The sequence below is a fragment of the Callorhinchus milii genome, unplaced genomic scaffold (genome assembly GCF_018977255.1).
Source record: "Callorhinchus milii isolate IMCB2004 unplaced genomic scaffold, IMCB_Cmil_1.0 Scaffold1, whole genome shotgun sequence".
NCBI classification, from domain to species: domain Eukaryota; kingdom Metazoa; phylum Chordata; class Chondrichthyes; order Chimaeriformes; family Callorhinchidae; genus Callorhinchus; species Callorhinchus milii.
Genome location: NW_024704742.1, coordinates 97,777,258 through 97,790,993, shown reverse-complemented (window position 1 = coordinate 97,790,993; position 13,736 = coordinate 97,777,258). Strand labels below are relative to the sequence as shown.

Sequence of the window (13,736 nt, the reverse complement as noted above, 5' to 3'; positions counted from 1 at the left end):
CAAACTGTAGGGGCAGAAAGGCTGAAGTCCCGACCACCGATTGGGCGGGCTGGGTGCGGGACTTGGAGCAGGCCAGAGCCTGCTGAGCGGAGGGAGCGGACAGGTTGATATGGGATAATAATAATAATTCTAGCATTTGTTATAGTGCCTTATCACATCTTTGAGACACCTCAAAGCGCTTCCCAGGATATACTTTAAAGTGTAGTGACTGTATTAGCAGGATGTTGTGAACAACATTGTGTGCTTACTATGGCGATCGTCAGATCTTAGGCCCACAAAATATACTGTCAATTCACTTTACAGTATATTCTTTGAAGCGCTTTGAGACGTCTTGAAGATGTGATAAGCGCTATCTCAAATGCAAGGATCATTACTATCTTCATGCATATGAGGAGCATGTATCGAATGGAATAAGTGCAAGGTATCGATATCTCCTACAATCTTGATTGGAAGTACAGCAGCTGGGCTGCGCAAGATCATATACAGCCATTCTTGAATTGTGAGTTATATCAGGTTATTTCATTGTGGTGAGCATCACAACTGAGCTCAATCCTATTCAACATGCACGCACTTGTGCTAGGATTAATCGGTAGTGTACAAGAGGAGGTGGGTGGCTCATTTCTTCGCCACCCTTCCCCCCAATTCATTGCTGCTTAGGCCAAAAACACAACAACTCATACTCTAGCTGAGAGCAGTTAACTCAGCATTTACTAGGAATAGAACCTAAGACCTTCCGGATCTGTACCAACTCTGACATTGAATTTGCCACTGTACAACTAGGAAATTGCCTGTCAATTAGCTGTTATAGGCCTAAAATCATTGAGATGAATTGATTTTAAATGTGGGATAGGAAGTGTTTTCTGTAAACTGGGCTTGAAAAGGGCATTGCAAACCCTTCAGAAAGTGAGTTCCTTTGATATTGAGCATCATCATAACAACAAATTACACTTATATAGTGCCCTTCGCATTGGAAAGATGTCCCAGGGCGCTGGACAATCAGGTTTTGGACCCAAGCTGGGAGTTGGGGTCAGACGGGGAGGAGGGCAGGGGTCTTGCGGGTAGCAAGATAGAGTTGGGTGTCATCCGCATGTGGAAGTTGCCTGCAGATGACATTGCTGAGTGGGAGCATGTATAGATTGAAGAGGAGGGGACTGAAGACAGAGTGCTGAGGGACCCACACTTGACAGTGCAGGGGCTAGAGGAGAAGCTGTTGGGGCCACAAAGTGCAGACGTTGGGAAAGGTAGGATTGGAACCACGCAAGAACAGAACCATTGAGGTGGATGTGAGAGGAGAGGTGGTGGAGAAGAATAGAGTGGTTAAGCGTATCAAAAGTGGCCAAGGACGAGGAGACAGAGAGAGCTCTGGTGCAGGTGGACAGAATGTCATTTGTCACTTTGACTAGGGCTGTCTCTGTGCTTGTGTTACAAAACCAGGATTCCGTGGATTTGACATCACGTTCCTCACACATTATTCACATTGTGTATGGATCATGGGATGCCATAAATCAGTAGCTGATGCTGGATGTAGCAAACTTGAAGACTACAAACACAGTCACTACACTTTGCAGTAAAGCCTGTGCAGTGTTTTGAGATGTTTAGACAGTTTGATGAGGCAACCTATCGACTGCAAAGATTATTTTTCTTTTAACGGCATATTTGAAAACTTTGTTTCAACGAGTGGCTCCAGTGGGGGAGTGGTGAGGGGGTATGTGAAAGGGCAAAGTTAATCAAACCCAATTGTTCCCAAGTATTACAGGTGAAAGGGACCTGTAAATGCATTTTTGGGTTAAAACTAGCTTTCACAATACCCAATGCAATAACAACGTATTTTATCTCCAAGCCTTTCCCTTTCTGAGAAGGTAACTGCATTAACTGGAAGTGTCTCATGCACCTGAGTGCTTATGGTCACCTCTCCCCGGCTTGGCGTAGTGCTCCTCCACTGTCAAGCATTCTGGGGCGCTTTCCTGGCTGAGATACTCTATCTAAATGCAAGTTGTTTTTGTTTCATCCTTAGTGGGTGTTGCCCTCTGTTTGATCATTTTTGAATAAAAATGGAAAATTCCAAACTGGCAAAGTAAATGAGTTATCTCTAACCAATTCTCAAAATCAGTAAAGAAATTGTTTCCTTTCATATTTCCAATATCTATGTTTATGGTGAGAGAGGTTGCAAGAATGTACATAAAGTGAGTTTATCTGTTCACGTCTAGTAAATGTGGCTTGATGTTGCAACCGTATCAGATTTCTGGTCTTAAAATTGGTCATTTTCTTTTTTAAAGAAATGTTTGGGGAAATGATTTTGAAGTGATCTTTATGAGGTGAATTGTAAAATATAAAAATAATATAATACTTGAGGGGAGGGAAGGATGATGAACCTATTTTCAGCTCTACTGATGGAATGAGACCAAATAACAATTTTAGCCTGTATGGATGTGAAAAATGAGTCCTTCACATTTTGTAAAATGCTTCAGCAGTGTGCTGATCTCTTCATTGCTAAGGAATTTCATATTAATATTAAAGGCACTTAATGTCAAAGCTCGTCTGCCGGCATGCCTTCATTGCTGAGCAGGACTGGGAACTAGCAATTTTCTGAAGTGACCTGCCCGCTCCCTCCATTCAATGGGCTCCGGCCTGCTCCATGTCTCCCACCTGACTTGCCTTACCATCAGTGGCCGGGCTTTCAGCCTCTCTGCCCCCACACTCTGGAACTCCATCCCACAGTCCCTTCGCCTCGCTTCCTCCCTTGCCTCCTTGGAGGCCGGTCTCAAGACCCTCCTCTTCGATCATGCCTTTGGTCGTCCTCCCACCTCTTTGCCTTCCCTCACCCATACCCTACCCCTCCCCTATGTTCGGGTCCTGACCCCTGACTTTCCAGTCTCTTGGGACGTCCTCCCGACATGAAAATGTAATTTTGTTGTTGTTGTGACATTGGACATGCATGTTAGGCAAGGTGGCTGATGCATAGTTAAGCTAATGGAGGGCCATCTGCTCTAAATTGGCATGAAGGGCACTTCGCTGTTCCAGTTTAGCCAAGGCTATAGACTTCTAACTTGAGTAGCCTTGCTGACAGGGAATGTTTTTTTTGGTGCTTTCTGGGTTGACGTCTTGACAGTATTGGGGCAACTACAGCATTTCACAGCTTGACAGCCTCGAATGCTTTTCTGTCACAGAAGCTAAGGAGCATGGAGAGTACTTGCACTTCTACACTGTCATGTCAATTCAACCTTAAACCAGAGTCAGAAACGTGACCACCTACTGCACTAGATATCACTTGCATTATCCACATGCGTTTGTTCCAAGTAATTTTATTGTCAAAAAGGTAGCTTTAGCAGCATTGATTCTACCCCCTCCCCCCACACCCACCCGTCTCTTCAAACCAGATTTCCTTTTGCTTTGTGCCTGTAACCTTCAGAAATTAGTTGCTGTGGGAATTTGACCAAAGTTAGGATGACAAAAAAGATCTTTAAGAACTAAAGGAATCTTATCAATTGTGTGTCTTTGAGCTCTTTCCCTCTGTAGAAACGATAAACAACTTTCAGCATTCAATCTTCAACTTGAATGTTTTCAAAGACATTGTCTTCAACAATGTTCTACCATGCCTTTATAACCAAGAAAATATACAGTCAATTCACTTTACAGTATATTCTATGAAGTGCTCAAAAGACATGATAAGATGCAATATCAAATGCAAGGATTATTATAAGAAAACAAAACCTTTGAGAGATTTAATTTGGTGGAAGTGCCTGTCACAACCTATCCCCAAGAGTGATCAGCTTCCCCTGAGATGGCACCGATCTGTTAGTGGATGTGGCCATGTTTGAAAATGGGACTGTTTGCAATTATAAGGTCAATATAGCAGGTAGATTGCCCCATCATTTATTATTGTGTACAGGTGAGTTGTGGTAACACAGGAAGTGGGTAAGGCAATATGTTAGCACACCACCATCCATTTAATGGTTTGGAGGGGCATTCTCAGTTCCCGTACTCCACTGAGATCTCACGCAGCCAGGGATTTTCCTTAAGCTGGGTGGGGGAAGAGTGAGTGTGTATGTGTGTGCGTGGGGGGTGGGTAGAGAATGGTCACTCTGTTGTATTGTGCACTCTCTTGTAGCTGTTTGAAGAATGGCATTAGAAACCTCCTGGCAATGGGGGAGCAGAGTGATTTATGTTTTTTTTAAATCTTACTGATCCAATACACTGGTTAATTCTAAAAAATAACCCCTCAATGAAGATGATCTGACACTGGCCATCAATCAATATGATCTGCCCGCTTTTTGTTGTACCTTCTAGACCACCCTCTCTCCCATCACCTCCCCACCCTCAATCCTTCTGTTTGCTTTCCAGGGATAAACCAAATGAAGACCACCAAATACACACACACACACACATATATATATATATTGCTCCTGTGATGGCTACATCAACAGCATCTACACCATCTCAATCAGCAGCACAACAGAGAGCGGCAAGAAACCCTGATACCTGAGGAGTGCTCATTCACCCTCGCAACATATATATATATGTGTGCGTTTGTGCTTTTGGAATTCACAGGACAAGGGAAATGAGATCTGGATTTTATATAGTTTGCATAAGTGACTTTGTGTATTTGTTTTATTGACTATTCAAAACCTATGGAAAAATGAAAAAGAGGACTTGGTTGTTACAGTATTTTGGTTTATTTTCTCATAGGGCCGAAGGGGTTTGGGTTCTATCTACGTTTGGGCGTCTGGTAATGGTGGCCGTAGCCGAGACCATTGCTCCTGTGATGGCTACACCAACAGCATCTACACCATCTCAATCAGCAGCACAGCAGAGAGCGGCAAGAAACCCTGGTACCTGGAGGAGTGCGCATCCACCCTCGCAACTACCTACAGCAGTGGAGAGTCTTACGATCGGAAAATAGTGAGTACTTTCTCTCTCCCCTTTCCTCTTCTTTTCACCCCTCCCCATCCGAATAAGGTTATGGCTGAGAGAATCTGAGTTTCTGCTTTCAACTTGTAACTTTTTGTAGGTCACCTTTAGGGATGGACAGAATGGCCTTCAGTATCGAAACCTCATGAGTAGCTCAATCAGTTGAGCACCCGTTATGGAATCATTAGGTTAATGGTTTGAATTCCTGTAGGTCCACTTAGTCCTTTACCTAATCAAGGTTGATATGTGAAAAAAACTAAATTTATCTTCTGGGTGAAGGTTGTGTGGGGTTTATCTGCCACTGAACTAGCTCCAAAAGACATATGTCAGAGCTATTGACATCTCCAAGTCTCGCGTAAGGTAGAGTAGGATATTCGTTGAGTATCTTAACCTTGGCCTGAGGTGTCGACTCAACTATTAGACCACTTGAGAAGTGAGCACATTTGTCACCCATACACTCTGTCGTTGTCTTGAAAGCCCACCCATCTTCAAGGACCACAATTTTATCCTTCTGATGAGGCTGAGTTTACACATGTGCTTTGTTTTTAAAACCAAATGAGTGGCCTTAGAACAATTTTGCTTCATAATCTTAACATAGCAACATGGTGGAACCTAAGTAAGAACCATTTGTGATGAGCCCAGCAGGTTTTTACTAATGAATGTGATCTGTGTAATCCTCTCTGCACTGACAAATATCCGACTTGGTTGGTAGCACACATCTCAGTGAGAACAGACTCTGTCCTAGAGATGGTAATTTACTGAGGTTCACTTGGAACATCATACTTCCTAAGCACAGTATGAAGCCTTAGCCATATGCTTGCTATTGTGATGTGTTGCAAAATATCTTGTATAAAGTACCTGAATCATAAGATTCTCATAGGGCAGCTTCTCTTCACCATCACACTGGGGATCACATTAATGTGTGTGAACAGATGTGTCCAGAGGCTGCATTATGCTAACACAACAGACTTGAAATATACAATCAAAAGAGCTTTGTGAGGAACATATTAGGTAATTCAAATTGCATTTGGTCTAATATGTAAATCGAATTCTATTTGTGGAGTCCTGTAGCTCAGTGGTTAGAGCACTCGCTTTGCAAGCGAGAGACCTGAGTTCAATTCCAGGCAGGGCGAAACCTTGGGCAAGTTTCCTTACTCCACACGCCTAATAATAATCCCTCCAAAAAAAAAAAAATAATAAAAATTATTGTAGATTTTCAATCTACGACTGTTTGTGGGACATTGCTGTGCGCAATTGGCTGCCGCGTTCGCCCACAAATATACAGTCAATTCACTTTACAGTGTGTTCTGTGAAGCGCTTTGGGACGTCCTCCCGACGTGAAAGGCGCTATATCAAATGCAAGGATTATTATTATTATTATTATTATTGTAAAGCTTTTTCTCACACGTTTATGAATAACTTTACATTTACATTACAGATCCACAACACTAACAATAATGGCCATGCTGTAAGGTAGTAGATTGTAAGGTGACGAGAACCAGCTCAACCTCCATAGGCAGCAGTAACCATAGCAGCAACACAAAGCTATGCTAGAGACTGAGAGAACCATCTCCTACCTCTGGACAATTTGTAACATGGCTCATGTCTAGCTTCAGAGAAAGTAATGCACATTGTACTTGCATACCACAGCCAACACTTTTAACAGGTGTGACCTTACACATTAAGGAACAGGGGGCTTACACCATACAAAGTGTTGGAATAGCAATCGAAATTGCAGAGTGCTATGGCGCTTGAGTAAATGTGGAATCTTCCATAAGCTTGTAAGAAGTCTGAATAAAATTGGGGTGTTGGTTGGTGATTTGGGGGCAAATATAAATGGGTCCTACTGTAATCAAAGGTTTTGCTGGTTGGTATTTGTGAACATTTTTAGAAATGTCAACCCAGTCGTTGTCTAATTTTTGTATTTAGAAACCTAGATAAATCTCTTACAAATGTTGCCTTGTTTCTTTCTCTCTGCCCTAAATCGGTAATAGCAGCTTGAAACTTTAATTTAAAAAAATGTGTCCTAGAATAATTAATTGAGACTGCCAGAGAGGAGCAGACAGTAACCATACTCGCATAAAACTTTTTTCTACAACTTTTTCAAACTGCAAAAGTTTTATCCCATTGAGGACTAAAACACTCTACACCTCAACCGTAATAAATCATGGGTTATTATGGTGGTTAAGCTAAGACCAGGTTAATCAGTTGGCTTTCGATACTTTTGATCCTGTTGTAGTTTCCTACCATGACCATTCATTGATTAGGGCTCAGGGAATATGGGAAAGTAAAAGACAAAAGGGTATACATTTTTGGTTTGCCAAGTGATACCCAGATATTGTTTTTCTTTATTAGATTTGTTTTGGTCAGCCGAGTGTCTGCCACATGTGGAAATCCATCACACACTTATGAGTATCCAAACCAGACTGAGTTCCATGTCTGCTATCTATACCTGGAAATTCCTTTGTTTGAAATGGAATGCACACCCTCTCCCTAAATGTACGGACCCAGTGTGCGTTACCACTGCTGGAGTTTACTGCTGGCAAACTAAAACCCCATAGCTTGAGTACACTGTCTGGCAAGTTTCCTTAGCTGCTTATTCAGCTAAGACCACCCAACTTTTTTTTTAGGGCTTTCGCTTGCAAGGCTAACAGGAGCGGAGTGGGAGAAATTTCTGCTTTTCGTGAACATCTGCACCTCCAATGTCAATGTCCTGTCAATGAGCAAGGCTGGCTGGTCTGCCATCAGCCGTGCGTTGAAGTATTGCGGACCTGCCTGATTTTAGTTTCTGGCTATATATTAGACGGCTCTAATCTTATCAGAAAATTGGTCAATTTTTAGGCCACCTTAACCAAGAGTTGCCTTTTAAAGGTTTAGGAGCATTTATTGTCATGCCAACACCGAACCTATTACTATACTTGTGTTGGCACACTTGACATTCTGTGTTTGTAGGTTTAAAATGGAAATGTAATGGACAGTGACTTAAGTTAATTATTTTGGCCAATTTGTTTCAGATCACAACTGACCTCAGGCAGCGTTGTACAGACAGCCACACAGGAACCTCAGCCTCAGCACCAATGGCTGCTGGGATCATAGCACTGGCACTGGAAGCAAAGTAAGCTTTAATCCTTCATTTCAAAGAGATGTTGATCAAATGCTACTTCTGTAAAATTAATGAAAATGGACTTAATGAATTAACTTAATGATAGAAATGTTATCCTTATCTTGAAACCATCAATTATTTTTTATAATGCAGCTTCTGTCTTATTTGGATGGATTTTTCCAGATTCCTATATCCCTTTTATTAGTACATTAGAACCCGAGTGTAACTCACTTCATGATCATGTGGGTTCGCTTTTAGCACAATTTGGGGTGTGGACCACAGCATTTACTTACCAAAAGCATCCCCAAATATGTGCCCTGGCTCCAACAGGGCTTTAACATGCAGGCTGATACGTGGGAAACCACAACAGCCAATTTCAAATAGTTACCAACGCCACTTCCTGTGTAGTCAGTGCGCACATTATGACAGGCAATCACACCCAGTTATAATGATGCTTGGGATATTTTGGACCTCCAACTACCATTTATAACACAGCAGTTTTACTGCAGTACAATTTAAGAATTAAGAACTAAATACAGTGGAGCCCTGTTCAAACCCAGTGGTTAGGATCGAATAAATCCCTCGGTGTGATCCAACAAAAATACAATACAGTTTACATTTATGTAACACCTTTTACATCAGCAGGACGTCCCAAGCTGCTTAACATTTCTGGCTGGGTACTTGAGCTGGGGGTGGGAGCCTACAGGGGTTGGGGAGGAGAAAGGTGTCTGAAGGCACGGTCAAAGAGATAGGTCTTGAGGTCGTTGACGTTAAAAGAAGTGAGGGAGGGAGCAGGTTGGAGAAACTCTAGGATGGAGTAGGTAGAGTGGGGAAAGGAAGTAGGCCAGTGCCCACTGAGCAAAGAGAGTGACCTGGACAGTACAGTTTGAGGATGTAAAAGAGGTAGGGTTAGGGAATGGCATGCAAGGATTTAAAGGTGAGGATGACGAGCGATTGGTGGTTTCACCGCATGGGCATGAGGCCGGCTAACTTCATCCCTCTGCCCACTGTACTGTGAAAATCGCCTGCAGAGAGTAACATTGGTGATCCAGAAGTTGGTTATTTTACTGCAAAAAACAATTGTTACGTGGCAAGCAAGAGTGTCAGCTGTTTGCATCAGAGTGAACGGAATCTACACTGCAACCACATTATATCCATATTCATATTGTACAGAAATGTGAATTGATAGTGCTATGCGTTGGTAATATCTGGGAACATTCCCAATCAGTTTGCTGATGATGTTAACCTATCATTACGGTGTAGCAATCAATCACAGCATTGGCCTGTTCATCTGAGGGCTTCCTTTTCTCGTCCCACAAGAAAAGAATCTATTGCGTGCTAAAAGAAACTATCAAAGAAAACTTGAAGGACAACACATTAAACGACTTGCTTCACAGCGGTATTGAGGTGTTACTACTGAGGAAGCATAGTTCCATGGTGCACTGTCAGCTGAACACTCTCCTTTTGATTGATGGGAGTATTCCCATACTTTTCTGCATGCCGAAAAAGCTGTAAATAGTCTTACTCCAAGCGTACTGCGAGCTGCCTGGTATGCTAATGAATCATTTTTGCTTCAGTGCTTTGGGTTGTTATCAAGCAAAGACCTGTGTAGTTCATTTGTTTAGCTGGGCATAAGGCCAATCTAACAGGTAAATTGGGCCAAATTTGCTAAATAGGCTCATACATCTCCCTTATTTATTACACAATGTCATTCAGAGATGCTGTACTGAAAAGGCATTACATTTATCATGTTTGCTTTAGCTTTTAAGGGTTTGAAAAAAGAAGTTGTTTAAACTTGAGCAAAATGTGTGTTAATGCAGCTGTCTTTATTTTAAAGAGAATTTTATACATGAATTAGTGGAGTTACCATGGTGCTGGCAGTGACGGGCACTGGAGATTAGGACTGTCTTAATGCAGATTGGACTGTGTGTGACCTGAGTTGTTGATGGGGAGGGTGGATGGAATGAGTATGCCAATTTAATGCCTTTTCTGTGACTGGCTGGCTCAGAGAGATGGACTCTATAAGCAATTCCTGGCAATTGAATTGTTTGTGCACACAGCCAGTCGCAATGATGTAACGCTGGTAATATCAGTGCAATGTTATGCCAGACATGCCTTTCAGAATCCAAAAGATCACACTGATGACATCACCTTGTTGAGCTGAAATATGATATTAATTATTCTCCCTCGTCTCTTGGCTAGACTATTTTCCTCTCTTGGTCAGCTAGTTCCAAACTGATTGGAGTGGCTGCCGGCTGAACATTTGTTTATCCTCTCTGGACTGAACCGTCTGTAAACTGGGCCATTATAATATTGGCTGTTTGAAGCCTGTGACTAGTTTGGTTTTACATTTTTAGAAGCTGACCTTTCTTCCTTCAAATATCCAGATGTTTGTATAATATTACAGCGATCATCACCTTTTTAACTGTAGCTTGACTGAGACAGTAAAAATTGAACTAGATACAACAGTTTATGGACACTGAATTTCTAAGCCCTTCAACACATAGTAACTCTGTAAGACACAGAGCTACAGTTACTTTGGTGACTTTGAGGAGTGTGGTCTCTGGAATTTACAGATTTTCTTGTTCATTAAGTTATGAGATGTTTGTGCTGGAGAATCGCACCTCTTTATTTCAAAAACCCAATTTCTTTACCATCCATTTAGGTCTGGTTAATGCAGAGTAGAACTTCCTCTAACTCTTCCGGAAATTCAAAAGAGCTTGTCTTCTCCTGACTTCTACTTCCTCGCTCCCCACACCATAGAATTATACAGCACAGAAGGAGGCCATTCGGCCCATCGTATCTGTGCTAGCTCTTTGAAAAGAGCTATTCAATTCAATCTCACTCCCCCGCTCTCTCCCCATAGCCCTGCAAACTTATAGAATCATTGAACCACTATGCATTTTCTATGATAGCTCTGCCTCTCATTGGTGTTCTCTGCATTACTCGCCTTGAGAGCAGCAAGGGGGAACACGTATACTGGATGAGGGCCAAGATTTGGAAGAGACAAGCTTGTGTTAAAACTACTTCATATCTTGAACTCGTAGTCGAGGCTGACACTCCAATGCGGTATTGGCAAAGCACTACTCTTTCGAATTGTGGTGTTAAACTAAGCTCACATTTGGCTGTTCAGGTGGAAGTTAAGGAACCTGTGACACTACTTGAAAACAAAAGGGTGTTTCTTTTAGTGCCCTGGCCAGCATTGCTCCAGTTTAATAGATCATTTACCCCATGGTTGTTTTGGGGCTCTTTGTGGAGCAAACTGCTGCTGCTTTTGCCTACAAAATAGTCACTACACTTGAGAGCAATTCCTGGAAGTGCTTTGAGACGTATTGAGGTGATAACATGCTATAAAAATGCAAATTCTTCCTTACCTCAAGTGCTCCAGTAGCTGCCAGTACTATTCTTGGAACCTGGGCAAGCCACGAGTGTTGAGCCTTGGTAATAAGACCACCTCAGAAATCAGACTGAAGGCTTGGCCTACAATGTGTTTCTCTCAGTTGTAGTTTTTGTGCTCCTCTTAACACAACAGAGAAATGCTCAGCTCCTGTGGAATGTATATATTGTGTGCATAAAATAGGAGCTGCTGTGGAGTGACTTTAAAGTTGTATTTCAGCCTCCACCTCCTGCTGATATTCTTAAACTGCTTGAACTGTGCTCTTGTGGCTTGTGATGTGATTGGAGCTTCTGGATTGAATCGCAGCCTTGTTCACCCCCTCCACACTGTGCCCTTCTTTTGGAGTTCCCACAGCTTTGGTAAAGCTACTTTACAAATGTTGGCAGTGCATCAGAGCTGGCTTAGAAACTGTAAACTGGTACTTAAAGGGGATAGCGTGTTTGGGGGGGGAGGAGTTGATGAAAAAAGGAGGGAAGAGCTTTGTTTGGTTCAAACTTAGTGGAAATTAAAAAAAAGAACAGCTTTAAAATGCGTACAGTGGGACAGCACATCAAAAGTACAAATGCCCAGTTACATTTCCCACCTTTTTGCTGTGGAAGTGCTGCCCTGTTCCTCCTGGTAGCCAACTGGAAGAGCAATAGTGGACATTTGTGTAGGAATATACTCTGCCTCGGAGCAGATAGCTCATGAACTGGGAAGAAATTATACATGGGGTTGTGCTTGCTTTACCCTTGCCAATGCCAAGATTCCACTACAATAATATGATAAACAGAATTCTACACAGTACTTCAGTTAAAAATAATAATTCTTGCATTTGATGTAGTCTTTTATCACCTCAAGGCTGGACTATGGGAACTCTCTCTTCGCCGGCCTCCCCGGCACCTCCCTCCACAAGCTGTAGGTCATTCAGAACTCTGCAGCTCGTGTACTGTCCCGCACCAGGCTTCGGGACCACATCACTCCCACCCTCGCTCGCCTCCACTGGCTCCCCATCCCCCAGAGGATCGAATTCAAGATCCTCATCCTCATACATGGCCTTGCTCCCTCTTACCTCTCCCACCTACTATCCCCCTACTTACCTGCCCGTACCCTCCGTTCCTCTGGCTCCGGTCTGCTCCACATCCCCCGCCCCAACCGCCCTACCATCGGTGGCCGGGCCTTCAGCCTCTCAGCCCCCAGGCTCTGGAACTCCATACTCCGGTGCCTTCACCTTGCTTCCTCCCTTTCCTCCTTCAAGGCCGGTCTCAAGACCTTTCTCTTTGACCGTGCCTTCAGCTCCCCTCTCGACTCTCTACCCCCTCCTCGCTCCCTCCCTTCCCTCCCCTCACCCTGACCATTTCCCCCCTGCTCGGGTCCTGACCTAACTGTCCAGTGCCTTGGGACGTCCTCCCGATGTGAAAGGCGCTCTATAAATGAAATCTTGTTGTTGTTGTAGTGCCTTATCACATCATTGAGACACCTCAAAGTGCTTCACAAAATATATTGTAAAATGGGTTGACTGTATTTTGTGGGTGAAATGCGGCAGCCAATTCTGCATAGGCGTGTCCCTCAAACAGTCATGGATCGAGTGACCATTATTTTTTTTGGAGAGATTAATATCCCTGAAAGTGATCAACCAAACAACTAACAACCAGATTCCTACTTACTGCTAGTAAACAAAGGTGTGTAGAGTAAGGAAATTTGCCTAAGGTTTCGCCCACCCTGCAATCGAACCCGGGTCCTGTGCGCGCTAACCACTACCCCAGGGGACTCCACAGCCTAGATGTTAGTGCCCTCGGGCATTATGGAAACTTGCACATAGCCCAAGTCCAGATAGGACTGGAATAGGCCTCTGTACAAGTTCACCACCAACAACTTGTATTACATAGCGCCCTTTATGCATGGTTAGCATCTTGGAGCACTTAGCTCAAGCGGAGGTTGACATTGAGCTGGGGAGAGGAGGGAATGTGACCGTTGGCATGGTCGAAGAAGAAGGCCTTTAGGATTTTGTTCTGTGATTTGTGCGTTAGCTGGGATATGCCCCAAAATCTAATATGTCTCCCTTCATAGTGCTGATCGGATCAGCAATCTATCCACCAAAGGCCCCAGGTTCCTTTATCCAGTCTTACTCTGGCAGGCAGTCTGGCAGATATCAAGGCCTGCAGCTGAATATGGACAAGATAGAAGCCATACTCCTTGGCTCCTGTCAACGTCTTCACCCCTGCGGATCTAAACTCCTCAACCTCCCTGGCCTCTCCCTCAGACTCACCAAACCAGTGTACAATCTACACATCTGGTTTGACCCCCAACTGTCCTTCCTCCCTCACATTTGGCCCCTGACCAGGACCA

At 43.4% G+C, this 13,736-nt stretch overlaps 1 protein-coding gene across 3 annotated transcripts in view; it reads left to right on the top strand.

Moving 5' to 3' along the window:
* The window catches only part of pcsk5b (proprotein convertase subtilisin/kexin type 5b), a 201,042-nt gene that overhangs the window by 81,748 nt on the left and 105,558 nt on the right, over nucleotides 1-13,736 (top strand). For all 3 annotated transcript variants that reach the window (XM_042333710.1, XM_042333712.1, XM_042333715.1), the window contains exons 8-9: nucleotides 4,687-4,899; nucleotides 7,923-8,023. In XM_042333710.1, coding sequence (XP_042189644.1) covers nucleotides 4,687-4,899; nucleotides 7,923-8,023 — 314 coding nt within the window. The remainder of the gene's footprint in view (nucleotides 1-4,686; nucleotides 4,900-7,922; nucleotides 8,024-13,736) is intronic.